General features: G+C 32.9%; 1 protein-coding gene across 5 annotated transcripts in view; it reads right to left on the bottom strand.

Annotated features, from left to right (window-relative positions):
* The window catches only part of LOC119601789, a 137,285-nt gene that overhangs the window by 75,763 nt on the left and 45,059 nt on the right, over nucleotides 1-16,463 (bottom strand). For all 5 annotated transcript variants that reach the window (XM_037952928.1, XM_037952929.1, XM_037952931.1 and 2 more), the window contains exon 3: nucleotides 3,504-3,595. In XM_037952928.1, coding sequence (XP_037808856.1) covers nucleotides 3,504-3,595 — 92 coding nt within the window. The remainder of the gene's footprint in view (nucleotides 1-3,503; nucleotides 3,596-16,463) is intronic.

Raw genomic sequence — 16,463 nt, 5'->3', positions numbered from 1 at the left:
CAGTTATGACCAGGGAAACCGAAAACATGCTCTAAAAAAAGTGTTTTAAGTGCTTTAAATATGCCGTAAAAAACTCAAAATATGCTCTTAAAATTTAAAATATATGCTCCGAAAATGAAATTTATAATTATTTTTTAACATTGAAAAGCTTAAAAAGACTGAAATTGTAATGAAATAATAAATGTTTAATGTCATATTCTATATCCTACAAGATTTTTTATAAATGTTTCATCTCAGTTTGAAGAACTAGTTTAATAGAATTCCGTTTTACGTTCAGATAACCAATAAATAACATGAAACCATTTGGTCCCCAAAAAACAAATTTCAAACGACAAAGTTTGACACATTTCTTCCAATTGTATTCATAGCTTTTAAACTGACATTTTAATCGGTGTTGTCATAAATTCCAATAATTAGTTTTTTGAACTATAAAAATGGATTGGTCTCATGAAATCAAAAGTAATCGGTTTTATGTCCGATTTAAAATGTAATGCTTTATTGAACAAAAAACTATAACATTGGTTTTCATGAGACTAATGTATTTTTTGCAGTTTTCAAGTTCTAAAAACGAAATTTTTTTTTCAAAATTGTAAAATAGGCTAAAAATTAAAAAAAAAAAATAAAAAATAACATTTTATTTTTTTTCAATAAAGTTTTGAAAAGAAAATTAAAAATGTACAAAAACGAAAAAAAAGCGAAAACATCAAAATATGCACTAAAAGAGTAAAATATGCTCTAAAAACTCGAAAATATGCCTTAAATATGCTAAAAAAGTCAAATCATGCAAAATTATGCTCTTATGGGTAAAATATGCAAAAATATGCTCTAACAAATCGATGCCAAAATTCTTAAATTGATCTGAAACGTGTAAATACCTTATCCATGAGCCCATACGACGCACCACAAAAAACATGCATTTGCATATTTTGGTTTCCCTGGTTATGACCGTTAAAACTGTTTTCTGGGGGACCACTTGTATGAGTCTATCCGAAAACGTGGACCGATATTGCCCATTTCAATATCCTTATCCTTATCAATATGACATATTTATGCAAAATTTCAGCTGTCTATGTAGACCCTATCGTGATTTCAGAATATATATACTTTTGGGGGTCTATGACCGACATTTCGATGTGTTACACACGGAATGACAAAATCAATATACCCCCCATCTTTTTTGATGGTGGGTATAAAAATTAATCGGTGGGTGACAAAGAAGCTACATAATACCGAAATCGATAAGCCGTTAGAAAACAGTAAGAAATTTATTTACAAACTTTATATAGATTTTCATTTTAACGGTTTTTATATTATTTACTCATTTAAATTCAGAAATGGAAGCAAGAGATAATTATAAACAAGCAGTTATTGGCTAACCACAAAAATATTAGCATCAAAGTTTCTCGTGTGCAGAAAACGCATTGTTTTTCTTACAAGAAAAAACTAATGAAGCACACCCTTCCTGCTAATTAAAATTAATAAAATTATGTTATTTTAGGTTGCTATTAATGAGGTCTATAGCAAAATCTATAAGCCGTTCGAAAAATATAACGGCTTATAGATTTTGATTTAGATTAAAGATATATAATATATCTTTAATCTATCAAACATAAATGCATAATTTTTTAGTTAATGGTTGTAAATTAATGTATTAATTCATCATGTTAAATAGTCTATAAAAAAAGTGTACTTTACAAAAAAAATATTTTTTGAAGAGGTAGAAAAAACGCTTAAAAATCGAATTTATCCATAACTATTTGAAATATTTGTTTTATATTAATTTGTATTTTGAGTCCTTCGTTGTGTGTTATATCCACGCTTATATTTTTGAGTCTTAGGTAAAAACATTATTTTGGGCATTTTTTTAAACTTTTAACTTTATACCGCAATAACATTGGCGGCTTTTGCTAAAAATTATTCACGAGAAGATAATTGTACTTCTAAGATGTTAGACATTGTCCACACAAAATATCGTTGATGTGCTATTAAAAATTTTCATAATTTTTTCGAACCCCAAAATCTAAATTAAAAAGAGAATCCCATATATACAGTATTAATAAATGTTTATTTAGTTCAGATGTATAAAAATAACATATAATTTCTAATTATTATTAAAAGTATCCGAATAACGGATATTTTGAGACAAAATAAACATAACTATTGCAAATTTTCTTATTTTTACTTATTTTCCTTGTAATTTTTTGATATTTGACTAAGTTTTAACGCCGGCGAATATATTTTGTATAAAACTAACCAATATAATTCACATGATTAATTACTTTATGGCATTATATTTAACCAAGAAACTTTGGAAAATGCAAATCAATTGATTTTGTCCATCATTTGGTTGACAGACGGGCATTTCAAAATTGCCTAAAAATAGTACTGGAAAATTAGAATATTGTCAAATTATAAACGTTTAAAATTTTACTGGGATTTCATATAAAAATTTGTAAATGTTAAAATTAGAATTTTTAGATTTTATTTTAAAAGAAACCATAATTAGTTTTCGCTATCAACCTAAAATTACCGAAAAAAGCTTTATCTGTGAAACAAATTTTAAAAATCAACTTATTGTTTACAATAGAATGCTTATATTTGTCAATGGTTTATTAAAGGTGTTTTAAACTATTTGACGTTTATGAATACGATTTTCCTGAATTTTGCCTAAAATTGTTTAATAAACCTAAAATAAGTTTTTATAAATACAGCCGAATATCTTTGACTTAAAAATAAAATAAAAAATGATTGATTTCTTAAAATCTGAAATAAAAAGAGAATTTCCAAATCTAGGGTGTACATTAGGGATATAACTAATTTGGCGAAATTTTTGGCATACCACCACGTGATGGCCAATGTTATATAATTAGTGAAAATAATTTTTTTATGTCATTTGGAATCAAAAACATCACGCACCAACGCCAATTTGTAATACATATAAACCAAATTTTTTGTTCAAGTTTTTAATTTTTTTATTTTAAATACAAGTATTTCCACCGACATGATGTGACAAAGGCAGACTTTTCGGTGGAAATGTATAGGTATATACTTACATTAGACTTTTTGATGTTTTTGCAAATATAAAATTGTACATCCCATAATCAAAAAGTCCATAAAAAAATAATAAGAAACACAACACTCCCGCAACAAACAAGTTGAAATTTGTTGATCTTATTTGTTTTGATAATATCTTCGATACTTATAGATCGATTTTACTGATTTTACACAGGGAAATTTTTAAGAGTATATCTAATAAAATAATCTAAAATTTAGATTCCGAAGATATATGTGGCCTTCAAAAAACTGATTTTAATAAACAGACATTTGGTGCGTGAACTTTTTTAACAATATTTATATCTTTTAATGCTCTATTTGACTTTGCTATGCCATCTTGCATATTTGCAAAATATGTCAATAGTTATATCCATAGTGTATATATCTAAAATTGAAGAATATCAAAAAGAAACTTAACAATTAAAGTTTTTATTAGCTCATATATTTACCATTATACTCCGAATCAGAACACATAAAACTGACTTTTGGACTTGTTTTATTGTCGTTCAGGGTATCAAAGCCAACGGATGTGTTAATATTCCTAATAAAAGAAAAAAAATCACTAAATTACAAGAACAAATTTTAAACAAAATTATTAGGTTAGGTTGATATGAGGATATATACTACATCAAATCCGAAGAAATACACCTAGGCCACTATCGACCCTTTTCATGGAAAAACAATTGTTCGCTGAATGTATTATTTTTCAATGTTCAGAAACTCAGTTTTCTGGACGTAATTCCTAATAATTTTTCAATCAGTATTAGTCAGGAAAAGAAAGTGCTCCAGAGTTTCCCTATCCTCTCCACATGCTCTACATTCGTCTGAATCTGGACGTCCAATTTTGTATAGATATACTCGTAATCCTGTGTGTCCACTAAGAATACGTACCATCATACTAACCTCAGAGGAGGTTTTCATACTGAGCGCGTCCCCGGGTGGCGGATAGCTTTAGTTTCACTCAAGCTGAGGGAGGGCAGATTGTCCACCACCTGGGAGTATTATATTCCCAGCGGATAAAAAAACTGGAAAAAACAAACATGGAAAATAAAAATATAAAAGTTACGGTGCAGGGCCTAAAAAAACCAGTACCGCGGCAAGTGTTGATCTACTCGCAAGTCACTTGTCGTGGTCATCCTGCAATCGTAAGCAAACGACTACTACGGAGGTTGGTAGCTAGGCCTCCGTGGCAGACAATGCGTCAAGTGTACAGCCATTGGCAAAAACATTGGTGTGAAAGAGAAGGATGTTGTCGGAGAGAGCTCTAAGCTACCTCAGCCTTTAAATATAGATGAGGGTTCCGACTCTGAATCCTGAGATGATAATAAAAACACCATTATAGCAAATCCCAAAAAGGATGAATTAGAGCAAATGGAGAAAGAGGTGAGTGATAGCATAGCTAAACTACCTATTACTAAGAAAGGATTTTCTGGAGCACAGAGGAGGAAGTTAAAAAAAATGCTTCAGGAAATCATAGTTAGTCAATCCCACAACACTCCAAAGGAAAATTCAGACTCTCTCACAAGATCTGAGGAAAGAGAATCAGGTCGTCACCTAAGACGGTACCCAAAAGATCATTAGCCAGTACTGATAATATTGAGAAGAATCACTCACTTGTCAGAAGACAGAACAGCAGTGCTTTCCACAATTGGTGTCGATTAAAAATACTGCTATTCTTATGCCAGACAAGCACACCGCAGTGCCATCAATAGTAATCACTGAATTAATAGCCACTTCAGGTTACCCGGAGGAGTCAAATCCAAAGGTGAAAACCAACTGGCTGGAAGACAGTTTAATAGATGACCACGATTGAGGTTATCTAAATGAACCTCCATCGGAGCGAGACGACTACCAACTCTTTGATGGCTAAAATTAACACAGGTAAGATTCATATTTAATCCAGGAACCTTGGACCATTCGCAACAATGTTTCTGGATTAAATCGCGTAAAATTCCAATTTTTCTACGCTGATACGGGGTCTCCCGAGAACATGTAACTTATTTCACAAGAACTTATGTTTTTTCGTCTAAACAGATTTATCAACTTCGGATGCAACATCGTGGCAACATATACCTTGCATCTGTTTACCTGCCCTTCGATTCTCCGACAATACCACCAACGTCGGATCTGATGAAACTGGTCGAAGAGGCACAAAGGAAAAATAAGAAAATTGTAATAGGTTGTGATACAAATTCCCACCATGTAGCTTGGGGTAGTACAAACACCAATCGCAGGGGACAATCCCTTATGGATTTCCTTAATACTAAAGACTTGATCACATTGAACTTAGGTAATAAAGCTACCTTCGTCAATAGAATCAGAGAAGAAGTATTATATATAACTATATGTTCAGAAGACCTTATAAAAGAAATTCAGGATTGGAGAGTTTCGGACGAGCACTCATTTTCTGACTATCGGTACATAAGATTCAATATACTACTGCCGCCACCAAAGCCGGTAAGGTTTCGGAATAAGTCTAAAACTAATTGGACAATGTTCGGGATCTTACTAAAGAACCGTTTATGTCAGGACACTTTCCAATATCGAAATAAAGAGAACAACATAGACGCCAAAGTAGAAATGGTCACAAGTGTCCTGGTTGAATCGTTTGAGGACAGTTGCCCTCTGTTAGAGCGGAAACTTTTCTGTAATCAGGCAGATAGCGTAAATGACCTATCAAAGATAAAAAATTTCTATTCAAAACTCATGTGCAACCGGAAAGCAAACTGTATACACTGTCAGTATGCATTGACATCGAAAGCGCTTTCAATAACGTGCACGCTGATACTCTTATCCAATCCCTAGACCAGTTTTATGTTGACTGGGTGCTCCGTAACTGGATCAACTACTTGCTAAAAACAGATGGATAAGCTGCAGATGTAGGTATAACTGTCCGGAAAAAGGACAGTTATACCTACATACCACAGGGTGGCATTTTGTTTCCTTTACTCTGGGTTACCACGATTAATGGCCTCCTAAGGACCCTAACTGATAAAGGCCTTAGACCTGTCTGCTATGCAGGCTATGTCGTAGTAATTTTAATGGGAAAGGAGCTGGGCTCAACGGAGAGGCCTCAATGTTAAATTGTACAAAGAATATAGATATTTCTTCATTGCTTCCAAAAAAATTTTAAATTGGTTTAATTTTTTTCAAAATGGAGCCTTTTTTGCTCAAATGAAAGCTTATACAATTTTCCTTAAGCGCTTTATAATATTTTTAAACTCAAGAATAAGATTTTTTCAATATTTGGTTCTTCATTTACTTAAACATTTTTACGTAAAAAATTTTAAGACAAAGCAAGAATCAAAACAGAAAATTAGAATAAAAAATAAAAATACCCATTATGTACTCGCTTATCTAATAGTGCTTTAAGACTATGAAATCAAATGAAATTGCATACATATTTTTAAAAAGAGAATAAAAGTCGGATGATTTATACCTTTTGCCAGGGTACCAAATATTCATTCACTTATTCCTCACGCTCATGAAAAAAAGAAATAAATTTTGTTATGTTATGTTCCATTCGTGTACAAAACGAAACAAAAATTTATGTTTGCTTTATTCATTCTTGCTTGATACTGTTAGTAATGTTTTTTATTTTCGTACAATAGTGAGATAATAAGAAAAACTTTATTTCATGCACATGGACATTTTTGAGAAATACAATTTTTGTAAAAATCTCACAACTGAAAGAGCATAAAATTTTATTTTGCGCTAACAATCCAAAATGAAATCTAAAATTGTTTTATAGATCTGTTGATAAATAAATGTAAAATGTTGAGAGTGTTCGTGTTTTTGCATGAAAGAATAAAATAAGAATATGTGCAAAGACTGGTAGAACAATAATTTTGTGTTTTTTATGATGCGTTGGATAAGTATGAAGGGAAAACAAAAAACATTCCCTTGTTCTCTATCACAGAATTTAAAAATATATTATGCTCTTGCCTACATACATTCTTACATATAAGAATACACGTACATATGTTTATTTCTGTTTTTTTGCTCGGTACTTGTTTCTGTTATGTTTTTTTTTTTTCAATGTAAGTCGTGCTTATTTTTCTTTTTTTTTTTTGTAAAAAATTTCTTTGTTTTGTTGTTGTGCAAACAAAAAAATTTTGATCCACACCGAAATAGGGCATAAATCTAGCGTCCAAATCCAGCTGATTTTAAAAATTTGTTTATACCACATGATATTACTTTTCCTTGTGACTTCAACAAAGGACAAAAAGTTATCCGTTCTATTAGGGTCCGGAAGTTATGGGCCTCCGGAAGTTTATATATAATTGAATATATCTCGGTTACTGATTCAAAGATATATCATGGGATTAGAACGCTAGGTTTATGCTCAATTAACTTAAAGATAACCACAAAAAAAGGACAACGCAAAATAAAACATCATTAAAATAAATCGTTATGACAAAAACACAGGCACAATTCATGCCTAACAACTAAAAAATCTAAATATTTTTCTACATACACATACTTATTGAATGCAAAAGAATGAGAAGACATTTTTTTGTTTTTTTTTTGTTAATTTTACAACAAAAAAAAAACAACATGGAAAATAAAAATAAAAAGATGAATGTTACGGTGCAGGGCCTAAATAACCCAGTACCGGCGGCAAGTGCTGATCCAATTGCGAGTCACGTGTCGTCGTCATCCTGGAATCGTGAGCAAAATACTGCTACGGAGGTGAGTACCTTGGCCTCCGTGGCGTGCAATGCGTCAAGTGTACAGCATGCCATTGGCAAAAACGTAGGGGTGAAAGAGAAGGATGTACTCGGAGAGAGCTCTAAGCTACTTCAGCCTTTTAATATAGGTGAGGGTTCCGACTCTGAATCCTCAGATGAAAATAACAACGCCATTATAGCAAATCCCAAAAAGGATGAAGTAGACCAAATGGTTAAACAGGTGAGTGATAGCATAGCTAAACTACCTATTACTAAAAAAAAGACTATCTGGAGCACAAAGGAGGAAGTTGAAAAAGATGCTCGAGGAAAGAGAGGCTAGACAGTCGAAAAGGAAAAGAGCCGCCATCTTACGCTAAAGTTGCCAGAAGAAGACACCGGGACGATCTCTGCTATGCAGTTTACGATGCCGGTAATCCGACAGGCAAAATTCCAATAGACCAACAGAGTAAGGTAGAAGATCTGGTGAACAATAAGATAGTGGACAAAGGACAAAGGACAAACAACCAATAGAGAGCGTGTGCTGCGAGTTCAGCATGGACTTGATGTTGATGAGGTTGGCATCTCACCAATGTGTTAGCACCCTAAAGAACTTGGTGGAAAGTATCCCTCCTCTCTTGAACGGCGCTAAGCTGGGACTGGCAAAGAAGAGCGAGCTTCCAGTGCTCTTAAAGTCCACTGTCTACATAAAAGGATGAGGCAGTAAACTGGGTAATGAACGTATACTAGAAATTCTTAGTGGTCAAAATGCTGAGCTGGCCGTGGAAAAATGGAAAAATGTCTTTTACAGGAAAGAAGAACCTGAGGGAACTTTATTTGTAATAGGTATCGACAAGAAATCTATGGCTGGTCTTGCCAAGAATAAAGGTAGGGCTTACTTCGCCTCTAAAGCTGTCATATTCAAAATTGGGAAGGTGGCGATTGGAAGGGCTGTTACAACAAGCCTCGAAAAGGACACTAAAATACCTAAGACCACGGCATCAGTAGCAACTATTGATAACGTTAAGGAGTCGAATCCTAAAAGCGAGGAAGCTACCACTAACTCGCCAAAAGAAGAAGGGGAGGTGCCGATTGAAAGGGATGTCAAAACCGGCCCCGATAAGGACACTAAAACACCTAAGACGGCACCCAAAGCATCATTAGCAAGTACTGGTAATTTTGAGGAGTCAAATCCTAAAAGCGAGGAGGAAATCACTCACTCGCCAGAAGACAGAACAGCAGTGCTGTCCTAAATTGGGAAAGTCTCGATTAAAAATACAGCTTTTCCTATGCCTGATAAGGACACCGTAGTGCCATCAATGGTACCCACTGCATCAATAGCCACTTCAGGTTACCCGGAGGAGTCAAATCCAACGAGCGGGGATGTGATCACTAACTCGCTGGAAGACAGTTTAAATGGATGACAATGATTGAGGTTATCCAAATAAACCTCCATCGGAGTGAGACGGCTACCAACGCTCTGATGGCTAAAATTAACACAGGTAAGATACATATAGCTTTAATCCAGGACCATGGACGATTCACAACAAAGTTTCTGCATTAAATCACTTATGCTTTCTCCTCTCAACAGGATTATCCACATCGGATGCAACGGTGCTGAAGCAAGGTTGTGGCATCAGTTTACCTGCCTTTCGATTCTTCGACACTACCACCAACGTCGAAGCTGATGAAACTGGTCAAAGAGGCACAAAGGCCGATAAAGTTTCGGCCTTCAATAACGTGCACACTGATACTCTTATCCAATCCCTAGACCAGTTTTATGTTCACCGGGTGCTCCAAACTGGATCAACCACATACTAAGGAACAGATGGATAAACTGCGAGATATACGATATAACTATAAGGAAAAAGGTATTTCGCGGTATGCAACAGGGTGGCATTTTGTCACCTTTACTCTGGGTTACCACGATTAATAGCCTCCTAAGGACCCTCTTTACTTTAGGCGAACTGGGAAAAGCGGTTATAGGACACGTCATTAATGTATACTGGACACATTGGAAGTTTATACAAAATCATCGGACGTGCCTGATCGTATACTAGACATAGAATATGTCGGAAACTTTGAAACGCTAATCCCAGACAGAATGTCTTGGTTAAGCGGAACATTAGAGCAAATACCATTAGGAATCCGTTGTTACACGTATGGCTCTAAATTGGGGGACAAAGTGGGGCTGGGGTTCTATATTGAAGACGCAGAAACAGAAATATACCACCGTTTACCAAATCATAACACAAGCATCCAGGCAGAAGTACGATCAATAACGGAATGCGACATCCAGAAGGCAATTACACAGAAAAAACTAAAAATATGTTTCAATTATCAAAATAATTGTATCAAGCAAGTTTTGCACCTATCACCAAAATGATGATATCAGTTATCAAATTTGTAAAAAAAAATAAAAAATAATTTTTTTTTCCAAATAACGAATTAATCAGAACAATTAATATCAATAACTGAGACAAAATTTAAAATTGATTAATTCATTAATTGTATAAATTAAATATTTAATAAAAATAAAATCTAATTTTTATTAATTTATTAATCAAATGAATTAGTTTGTTTGGTAGAAAATGTATTAAAAACCAATTAAGTTGATGATTAAAACAATCAAATTATTAACTGATTACTCACAATGTTAAAGGAATGCTTGACCTTTAACAATTCTTTGAGCATTTACAAAAAATATCACTTTATTATCAAATTTGAACATATTAAGTGTTTTATAAAACGTCAGGAAACTTGAATATTATATGCCTAAAATCGTATTGACTATTTAAGAATTATAAACATTGTTAGCATAAGAAATCAAAATAAAATATTTAAAAAAAGTTAAAATAAAAAAGTTGGCCAGAAAATTTTTTTCAATCAATTAAAAAACTAATTGAATCAATTAAAAATTTAATCAAATTTGTAAACTTAGGTTTTAAACAACGAGATAATTAAGACAAATAAAAAATTGCTTAAATTAAAACTAAAGAAAGAGAAAAACATGTTAATTGAAAATAAACTACTGATAATTTGTTCTGTGTAGGGCGATATCAGGCGATAGAACTATATCTAAGACAGTATTGGATTGTAAGAAAGCTTTAACTGAATAGAGGTAAGGTTTGCATCATATGGATACCAGCCCACTCGGGAGTAGTCGGTAACAAAAGGGCGAATGTAATAGCTTTAAAGGGAAGGGAGCTCGAGGCTGTTAACCTGACAAACGCAAAACAATTCGACGTAACAAAAGCTGAACTAAAAATATGGGTGAGAGAGTCCCATAAGGCCTCTTGGAATAATGAAACAGTGGGTAGAACCACGAAGGTCCTATGGGGTGTCCCTGATGAGAGCAAGACGAAAAATCTCCTCAAAATGAGCAAGTCACACATAGGATTACGAGCACATCTCAGCAAAATTGGACGTGCGGATTCAGATGAATGTAGAGCATGTGGAGAGGACAGTGAAACTCTGGAGCACATTCTTTGCTACTGCCAGGCATTCGTCGAAGTTAGATCCAAGTATCTTGAAAGTGATGTTATTCCGGAAATAACATTGCTGACTAACACTGATTGAAAGATTCTTAGGAATTACGTTCAGGAAACTGATTTTCTGAACACTGAAAAATAATTCATTCAGTTCCCTTTGTTTTTTTTTCATGATAAGGAGCGCCCAATAGGCCCAATAGTGGCCTAGGTGTATTACTTCGGATTTGATGTAGTATATATCCTTCTATGAACCTACCTACCTTATATTTATCATAATCTGCTATTTGTTTTCATTTGTTGTAGACAAATAAAAAAGAAAATTACAAAAAATACAAATAAATAGAAAATTTTATTACTTAATTTGTTAAAATAATGTAACAGTATTTTTTATATCGTACCACACATCACACACCCAGTACAAAAGAGAGACAAATCAAAATATTATGTTGGCGTTTTTATTTTCTTTAAGCCTTAAAATGTGCTACTCCTTTATCTCTAAACAAATATGAGTGCATTTTGTTGTTGTTAACTATTGAAGAAAAAACTTGTTCTCTTTTCTAAAAAAATATTTGAGTTGAGTCACTTTTGTACTGCGTGTGCGACATGTATTCCGAAAAATAACAAAATAATGAATGAAAAAACTACATGGCGATGAACTGTCATAATGAATTACAATGGGACCTCGATTTTGGGATGGTGATGGTCGGGACCGGCTTGTTTTTTAATATAAATTTTTATTAATTAATAAATGATTATGTGCACATTTATACAAAAACTAAAAAATTCAAGAATTTTATATTCATATATGTTTCGAAAATATAAAAAATAATAATTTTCTCAGAAAAAAGTAAACAGTGGATAAGGATTCCATGTTATGTAATTTCTAAAAATAATCATGTAATGTTGTTTGCTCTTCTTTTTCAATTTTGTATTTTCGTTTCAAGAGAATTCCCCTTTTCGATTTGTTCTAAGGTTGTTAAAAAATAATATAATTTTCTTATAATCACGGATAATAGAGGTAATCACGGTTGAACGATACAGAAAAATGTAAATCAATCCAACATAAAATTAAGTCGATGCAAAAAAAATTATTTTAACCATCCCGGATAATTGATGTTGCCGGATAATCGAACACGGATAATCAAGGTCCTACTGTACGAATGTGTCGTGGAAACGGGTAATTGGCTATTGTAATTCAGGGGCCGAATTAAGTAATTCAACTGTCCGTGTCAACTTGGTGTAAGTATTAAACAAATATTTTAACTATTTGTAAAATATTTTTAGTTAAAAATTTTAAATTGCACTGTCACTATTATTGAGTGAGATAAATAAAAATACCTGTCTGTTCTGTATATCGATTCGGTTTCAAAACCGAGAAACTTTTAAACCCGAATTTGGTGTTCTGCAAATCGAATTTTTATTTGAACGTAAAATTCAGAAAAACAATCATATTTTAAATGAAAAAGAGTTTAAAATGCACATAGCATTTATGTATATTAAGTTACAAAATTATAAACGCAAAAAACAATTATTTAATTTAATTTAATAAAATTAAAATAGATTTACTTTCGACTAGATATGTGTACTCGGTTTTAAAACGAGAAAAATTATGGGAATTCGTTTTTAAACGAAAAAACTCGGATTCTGTTTACAGAACAGACAGGACAGTTAATAATTTTTACACACGTGCCAACGAAATCAATGTTTGTAAAAACTGTTGAAACCAATTCGACTAATTTTAATGTATTTTTAGCTTCTGAAACCGAATCTGATATCTACTATTATCTATCAGCAACAATTTTCTCGCAAAATGGCACTGAATATTTAATTCATATACATACATATTACGGACATTTTATATAGATAATTATTAAAATATATTTACGTTTAAGGGTTAATTTAGATTTTTCGATGTCATCATAAATAAAGGTCCTCATTATATATTTTTCATAAGTTTCATTTAAATCGATTGAAAACAAAATAATATTCCATATTTTTTTCTGAAATCCTCAAAATTCAAATAGAAGGTAACGCTAATCTGTCATTTCTTTACTATTTTATTCCCTGGGCAATAAACCACAAGTCACATGCAAATTTTCACAAAATTTTAAAATTTGCTTAACAAACTTGTTAAAAGTTTGAAACTGGAATTTTAAAATTACCGTCTGAAGAGTTTCCCATTTATGACTATATCCCAAATACGGTTTACGTTATCTAATGAAGATAAAATCTCACAGTTATAGTCCTCAAATTTTTTCGGAGCTACTTTGGTATCAACATGAATATTTAGGACAACAAATGGGCGGACGGGCAATACGGGGCGAGGCACCTCCCATATGAATTAAATAAAACAATTAGAGCTAGAATCTTCAAATATTGAACGAAGAACTTTAACATTCATGTGAACATGTGGAGGAAAAACTGGCGGACTTTCATTAGGGGGGCTTGGTAGACTTTAGTATATCAAAGAAACTGTTAGAGATAAAATCCTCAAATTTTTCAAGAACAACTTTGGCATAAATGTGAATATTTGCGTAATAAATTGGCGGACTAACAATAAGGCACGTTGCACCTTCCACATGAATTAAACACAATTTATTTATCTGACGAAGCGGACATTCATTAGGGGGGGCTTGGAACCTTTCATATACATTAAATACAAAAATTAATATATCTGAAAAAAGCTATTAGAGCTAAAATCCTAAAATTTTGCACGAACAATTCTAACATCCATGTCATCCATGTGTAACAAATTTGTGGACTAGCAATAGGGGCGTGGTATCTCCCATATGGAAAATTATTCGAGTTAGAATCCTCAAATTTTTCACGAAGAATTTTGACATTCATGTGAATACTAGCGAACTTGTAATATATGGCGAGGCATCTCCAACATGAAGTAAACACAAAAAACGTATATTGAAACCATTACAACTAGAATCGTTAAAAGTCTTAAAGTGGGTTTTTTATTTATATTGTTTTTAGAGCAGCAAAGCACACTGGGTATAGCTAGTTCAACATAAATTTCAATTATTTGCTGTTAAAATCTGAAAATATAAATTAAGTGGTCAAATTTTTGCAAAAACCATTTTGCACTTCAGACCCACGTTGCCACTAGTTAATAGTCCTATTTCCCGAATTTTTTCCAGAATGCATTTTTATATCTTAAAGTTTAAGTCTAGAGGGAAAAACGGTCAATATTCGCAACTTCTGTAAAATTAAAGAATAGATTATTTGAGACACAGGTAAACAGTATAATATATTCTAAAGTTGACACTGCTATTCTTATTTTCTTTAAAAATCCGCTTATAATTCACTAATATTTGAATATCGGGCGTAATAATGGCTAATTTGAGGGATTATTTTCCTTTAATACAAAGTCATTTTTTTATACCCTACACCACTTTAGTGGTATGGGGAGGGTATGTATATTGGGTTTGTGCTGATGTTTGTAACACCCAAAAATACTCGTTCTATACCCACCTTAAAGAATACCAATCGGCTTAGAATCATTTTCTGAGTCCGTCTGGCTGGCTATCCGTGTAAACCTTGTGTGCAAGGTAGTATATAATATAATTCGATGAAATTTGGTACATAAGCCCCCATATAAACCCTCTTGCAGAAAATTAGTTTTCGGTCCAATGTTACATTGATATAATTCTTTATTAAGAAACATAAATCACATTTAATATTCATAACTGGTGTAGGGTATCATATGGTCGGCCACGACCGACTATACTTTCTTACTTGTTTTTTATTTTAATTGCGTCTCCGGAATAATGAGAACTGGCAAGGTCTGGACAAAATAATGGGTTTGTAGTGTGAAATCATATAAATGTTAAAATTCGATTTTCAAAGCATTCTTCTCCATGAATTTCACCGTTGATTTTACCACCTTTAAAATAACATTTCAATTTTAATAATGCCTTTAACCTCATAATTTTGTTAAATGTTCTAGTATCTCTATAAAAATTTTCAAAACTTAGTTTTATGTTGTATAAATATACTGTCGATTTTCGTAATGATCGGGCCTCATTTGAAACTAGCTCCCATACAAAGGGACCTTCGGAAAATGAGTTGAATATCCACAATTATCTAACAAACCTGATGAAATTCAGTGCAATTAACTTTTTTACAAATGGACAATTTCATATCATTTGACCCAAATCAAAAAACCGATTTTGACTAAATCAAAGGTTAGACACAGACACAAATATTCAGCGCTGTCGGTCCAAAACTGCCGGACTTACAGAGGGTCAAAATTGGACATTATGGTCACATAGGCTTTTCACAAATATTCTCATGGAAGTCAAAGTTCTCCGTCAAAAATTTTAAGACTCTAATACTTATTTTGTATGTGGGCTCCTCGCCCACTTGAAATTTTGAAGTAAAAAGGAGCCTATAGTTCCTTCCAGACATACAAGAAGACATTGCGAAAATTTCAGAAAAATCGGTCCAGCCATTTAGCTGTCCATAAAGTCCAAACAAACAAACAAACATACAAACAGACATTAATTTTTATACCCTACACCACTATAGTGGGGAAAATATTGGTCCTACATCCATCCATCTTTAAAGTATACCGATCGACTCAGAATCACTTTCACTTTTCAGGTACCATGCCATCCACCGGGCATGATGTACTGAACCTGGAGATCTGATGCATACATATTTTCCGTCAAGAAGATATATCAATGCCAACTGAAACAGCTCTTTGTAGTTGTCTATTGGCTGGCATTTTTTTTCAGTACTTCTTTGATACTCTCTACTTCTTCTTTGGGCAGTAGTTCCATAACATTTTCGCCTACATCGAACTTGGATTTATTAATCGCCGACACCTCTCAACAAGACTTCTAAAACATGGTGGACATTCGTACACTGCTAGGACTTGTTTCTCCCCTGAGCTACTGTCTGTTTTCCGGAACGCCCAGGAGTTGTTCTTTAGTCCTATGTGATATGAGATACCTGGTAATAGTTTTCCATCCCAGTGGTATCTTAAGTCTGTCCAATACATTTTTAAATTAGTTTAGTTTTACCTGCTTTGGTTCTCAGTATGAGAAAAACATATACATAAAAAAACATTGTTGTGGGTATAAAATTAACGGAAAGAAACAAAATACATCCCTCCTCACAATTTGATGAGGATCGGCCCATATTTGACCCTAGCTCCCATATAAATACATGGAAATTAAGGTAGAATTCAACATAAAAGTTTCTTTATAAAAAAAAAAATAATTTTTAAAATATACTCATG

The sequence above is a fragment of the Lucilia sericata genome, unplaced genomic scaffold (genome assembly GCF_015586225.1).
Source record: "Lucilia sericata isolate MDLA Ls3-8-SP2 unplaced genomic scaffold, ASM1558622v1 Contig000190F_arrow, whole genome shotgun sequence".
Lineage (NCBI taxonomy): Eukaryota > Metazoa > Arthropoda > Insecta > Diptera > Calliphoridae > Lucilia > Lucilia sericata.
Note: the sequence above shows the minus strand (reverse complement) of the source record. Positions and strands in the feature narration are given on the sequence as shown.